Below are 5,521 nucleotides of genomic sequence, written 5' to 3'. Positions count from 1 at the left end.
CATGTGTCTCAGGAGTATGTATCATCACTTTCTACTCTGTAGGCCAAAGGCTGCAATGACTGCAGATTTTTTTTTCCTCATTAAAAACTCATAAAATGTGACTCCACCTCTGTGCCTTAATGAATAATCCAGACTATTTCAAACTATTTAAATTATGAAACTGCCCTAAAATCTTGATTTGCCAAATGGTAACTTTAACTTGCCTGTCCTACAATATTTGGATATGTTTCAATTAAAGGGGCAGTATTCTGTGAAATTGGCTTTTGATCTTTGTTACATTACTTCAAACATACCTAGAGTTTCTTTCATGCCCGTTTTAAGTAATCTATTCTCCCATGACAACCATCTGTGCAAACTACACCCAGAAACCTAATTGTTTTTTTGTTTGTCTTTTTTAATCTAAGGCTGTAACATTAAATTGACATCAAAATTTATTTGCACTTATACACTCTTGCCAGGTATTTTTGGACCTTAAAGGACCACCTTTGAGGACAAAGATCCTCCTCAGAGCTACAGTTTCCAAACTTCTGCCTCAGAGCAGCCCTCCCCCACTCAGCTCCTTCAGACTAGCCTGCAGCAATTGGCAAGCACCTGGTGGAACTCCACATCTGCTGAGCTCATACCAGCTACAGTACTTAGTGAAGCACTGGTAAAAATGTTGGGAGTGATGGCTTCCTGAATGTGAAGTGTTGGAAAGTTTCTTAGAGACCGAAGCCAAAGATAAATTACAGTACAATTAAAGCATATTTGAAATCTACATTTTCACAACTGAAGGTGACACAGTAATTTGTGCTATAAAACACTATCTAGCTGGAAAACACAATACTGCCCCTTTAACTCACGTCACATCCTGCCTTTGGATGCTTGATGTAATTAAAGGCCCAAAGCCAATCAGGATCTGTGAACATAACTCAGGCAGTTTAAGTGTCTTTCCTAAAGAAAATGGATCTTTAACTTCAGTACTAAATCTAGTGTGGCATGAATGACCACTGTAAATGCATCATGAACTTTATCCCAGAGGACAATGCTGATTTTTTTACTTGCTCTGTTCCTGTTTAAAACTTTAGTATTTTACTAGAAATTTTTAATTACAAATTTCTAATTACATGATGTAATTTAGGAAAATAAAACTCTTTCATAAATCCTACCAAGGCCTGGTTCTCTTTACTTTGGGCTTGTTCTAGAATTTGGCTGCTATTTAGCATTAAGTGGCTAAATTAAGACATGAATGACACCAGCTGGTGTCTTAAAGGCACAGCTCTGCACCGAGAGCCTTAACACCAAATTAGAGAAAATGTTGACACTCTTACTGGACTTGTATAAAGCTTGCATACAAGCTTATTTTTAGCGCCTGGTTTGTATTGCAACGTCGCCAGAAGTGTGATTTTAGGTAAAATCACAACTTTTATCATTTTTCCCCCCCTAACAAATTACAAATTGACATATTTAATACCCTCTGTTGTTGTGGTTGTTTTATTTTGTTTTTTAAGTTCATAAACTGCTCAAAAAATGTTTGGAGATTTGCCAAAGTTTTCTGAATGTTCTAATCTCATGTTCACTGAGAACTCTTCCCATTCATTTTTGTAATGTCGTCACAACCTGTAACCTTTTTATTTTAAATCAAAAATATTTTCTTTGAGCTAAACTGTGAAACAGTTTTGAACATTTTGAGGGCTTCATTGGAAGAAGAAGAAGAAGAAGAAGAAGCTTTTTTGCCTAAATCAACAAGGTCATGAAACCTGATGAGTCTTTCTACATGTTCCAGTCTAAAAGCATGCATATTCATTTGCCAAATTAATTTTTGCCATTGTTCTCAAACCCTTTAAAACTTTCCACATTTTGTCACATTAAATACATAAACTTTATGTATCCAAAGCACAGCTTAAAGCTGCAGAAGGTAACTGATAAAACATGTTTTTTTGACATACTTCTTAAAATGGTCATATGACAATATAAGACGGGTAATCTGTGAAAAAATTTAGCTCCACTACATACATGAGGGTGACTGACAGCACTTAGACCGTCCTCCTGCCTCTGATTGGTTGCTTTTAACAGAGCAGTGCATTTCTGCAGATGGCAGTAGGATCACAGGAGGAAGAAGAAGGTGGAGGAGATAGTTGGGGGGGGGGGTTTCAGATTATCTGTCTGATATTATACTGTCACGACATTATGACAGTTTTAACAAATATGTAAAAAAAAAAAAAAAAAACACATACACATTGTAAGTTTTTCTTTCTTTTTTATTTTTATTTTTAAATAACGATTAAAATAAATGAAACACACCAAGCAGCCGCCACTAGATGAACTATCTGAATTGTAATATAGCGGGACATCTTCTGCAGCGCCCTCCATCCCCTCTCTCTCTCCTCTGTCTTTCCTGCCTCTCTCGATCCCCCCCCCCCCCCCCCCCCCCCCCGCCCCCCTACAGAGATTCCTGCCTGCGCGTTCACGCCTTCTCCTGAAGCTCGGCGGCAGCAGCAGCAGCAGAAGAGAGGAGTCAGCCTCCCACGGAAAGGAATCGATATTTTTAGCGCCTGGTTCGTATTGCAGCGTCGCCAGAAGCGTCTTCTTCTTCTGCCTCATCTTCTTTTTGAGGGCGACGCAGTTGGAGCGCGAGGGGGGCTACGTGACTCCATAGACTGCGCGCGGAGCGTGGAGGACAAAACGAGAGAGACTTCACAACATCCGCGAATTCCCAACGCACCCCCTACTGATGGCCGGTCCCGAGCCGAGCCATCCCGAGCCAGCCTGCCTGGAGGCGCAGAAATGGATCGAGGTGAGTCAGGGGGAGCCTCCAACAGCACACTTGGTTGAAACGGGCCACACCGCGGTATAAATAAAGACACGGCAGCCGTCGGGTCGTCACCTGTTGGGGGGCCTGCGCAGTGTCGGGTTACCGTTCGGGACAACAAAGTTTCAACCGTCGCTAGGCTGTCAGTTGAGCCTAGCAACGGAGCTAGCTCTGCGTCCACTTCAACACTTTTAGCAAGCAAGCAGCCAGGCTGAGATCACTGAGCTCCAACCCGCCATTTATCAGCTTTTATCTGGTAACGTTGCTGCCGGCCAGGCGTTGAAACGCCCTCACCCTGCCCCCGACCCCCTTTCCCAGGGAAGAAGGGATTCCGGTTGCCATGGCTAAGAAACCGGGCTGCCTACCAGCATCTGATCGCACCGGATGAGATTATCATTTATGCTTTGTTGCATCCCATCATCATCATCATCATCATCATCATCATCATCTGCCTCCCTCCATAAGCCCCTGTAGAGCAGAATTCTGACCTATTTTTACTCCATCACTGCTCCGTCCTGTACAGGCTGAGGCATTAAAGCCCCAAGGCTGCAGCAAGACGACTTTCATCTGGATGTTGAGGCGTTCATGTTCCTATTCTGCTCCCAGTTCACTTCAGGCTCTGAGACATTCACTTCCAATTAAACACCTACTTAATACAACAGCTTAATACACTTTAAATGGTTTATTATTTAGGTTTAAAATATCTAGCCACCAGGCAAATTTATTGACACTTGTGTGTGTGTGTTTTAGCATGTCTCACATTGCAAGGCCCATTTTTTCAACAAATACTACATTGTGAGGATGACTGCCCCTTATGGCAGCTAAAGAAAAAGTGCTGTTTTTGAAGTTGTGGGTTAGGTTTGGGAATAAGGTGTGAACTGGTTTTAGATTAGGCTTAGGGTTAAGTGTGTACTGGTAACAGTTAGGTTTAGGGTAAGGTTTGTGTCTGGTGAACCATTTCTGGGTTGATTTGTCGTATTATTCTGATCAAGGATCCTTTGCAAAAAAAATTGTCTGTCTTTTAGCAAAGAGCATTAGATTTTTATTTACAATGTCCCATTCAGTAAATCAGAATATTATTGAACGGCTCATTTATTTCACTGACTCCATCACCAAATGAAATGCATAATATAGATTCAGTAGAAAAAGACTAATCTTTAACACTTTAATTTCTCTTAATCTTGGTGATTTCCCATTTACAGTCAATGGCATTTTCAAAAGATACTTTTAAACAAATGAGACTCATCTGGGTATTTAAATAAAAAAATCACCACTAGTGGCCTTTATTGATAGTACCCTGGCAGAAAGTGTGTGGAGAGAGAAGGTGGGGAAGACATGCAGAAAAGGTCTCAGGTCTCAGGGTCTGGAATTGAACCCAGGACTGTATATGCGGCGCTCACTCTACCGCTACACCATGCAGGAGATCCATATTCTAATTTATTGAACGTGACTGCACAGCGTCGCGGTATTTCAGAAACCGTGACTCCTGGAACTCTAACAAAGTTTCCTTTGGAAGAGAAACAAGTGGAGAGATTGCTGTTGAAAAGCTCCGTCTCATCAAACCAAGGGACTACGGTTTAGACCCAGTCGTTTTTGGCAAACTCCCCGAATTTACGTTGGCGATGGTAGGACAGAACAACCTTTTTTTGGCCTCTCTTTCAAACAGCCAGTTGGCAGTTGGATAGCATCTACTGGTTGTTATGGAAAACCAGTCCTCCCTCAACCTCCCGTCCACCCAAATGCCCCTCTGTTGTTTTCTCTAGCAGCTTTGGAGATTTCTTTACCTCACTCACCGTCGTTCTCACAGTGTGAGGTGGCAAAATAACAACCATTTCGTCACTGCATGTCACATCTGGTTCTCTGTGTACCAGGCTTTTATACACAGGAGGGAGATTTAAACTGACACTTAGCAGTTACTGTTTCAAAATGATGAAAAAATGACAATTTGCACCGTTTAAAGAGCCTTTAACTCCAGTCCTCAAGGGCCCATGTCCTGAAACTTTTAGATGCCTCTCTGTTTCAGCACACTTGGCTCCATATTAGCTGTTTGGAAGTATTTTTGGAAAACATGGACCTTCATGGTGTAAAAGCCATAGGAGCAAACTGACCAGCTATAATTAAATGTAAAAGCCAATGTAAAGTAAACCATGAAGAAATTGAAACTGACAGGAACAATAGGTTGACTACCCTGGTCGAACAGTCTAGAATTTAAAAAATATTTTGACCAATATAGATATTGTATTGGTGCATCTTTTAAATTGAGTCGTCTGGTGTTTCTTCTTTTTTTAGTGTACAGACAAAGTTATAACCATCATCAACAGTTAACACAGGCATTTAATTGCTAATTTTGACCTTTCCCATTCAGTCCTGTACATCATATCATGCCTCACTTTCAAAAGTTCACCTTTTAATCCTATCAGGAGCCAATTCATCTTTAATGGACCCCATGTATTTAAAATCAGCGGGTACAGTGTGCTGTTTTTGTCAAGATGGAGTTTTGTGCTCAACCTTTGGAAAACAAACTAAACCTTTCTATCCTCTTTGAGTGAAACTTTCCAGTCAGGTACATCTTGTTCATGCAAACCCATCCCATGAAGCTCCTGACCCCTCAGCTCGTGAGCTAATCTGAATGCAACTTGTAGTTAGGAGGTCTCCAGCAACTTCTAACTAGTTCAGTTGAACTAGTCAGCACTTTACCAAGTGTCTGTTGCTCCTGTTATTTTCTTTTGT

At 41.3% G+C, this 5,521-nt stretch overlaps 1 protein-coding gene across 5 annotated transcripts in view; it reads left to right on the top strand.

Annotated features, from left to right (window-relative positions):
* Positions 1–2,422: 2,422 nt before the first annotated feature.
* LOC116719867 (LIM and calponin homology domains-containing protein 1-like) overlaps positions 2,423–5,521 on the top strand; it is a 36,712-nt gene continuing 33,613 nt past the window's right edge. For 2 of the 5 annotated variants that reach the window (XM_032562622.1, XM_032562621.1), the window contains exon 1: positions 2,423–2,776. In XM_032562622.1, coding sequence (XP_032418513.1) covers positions 2,714–2,776 — 63 coding nt within the window. In that variant the 5' untranslated portion in view covers positions 2,423–2,713. The remainder of the gene's footprint in view (positions 2,777–5,521) is intronic. The other 3 variants (XM_032562623.1, XM_032562624.1, XM_032562625.1) reach the window with 2 other exon arrangements.

This window comes from Xiphophorus hellerii, chromosome 5 (assembly GCF_003331165.1).
Source record: "Xiphophorus hellerii strain 12219 chromosome 5, Xiphophorus_hellerii-4.1, whole genome shotgun sequence".
Classification (NCBI taxonomy): Eukaryota; Metazoa; Chordata; class Actinopteri; order Cyprinodontiformes; family Poeciliidae; genus Xiphophorus; species Xiphophorus hellerii.
Note: the sequence above shows the minus strand (reverse complement) of the source record. Positions and strands in the feature narration are given on the sequence as shown.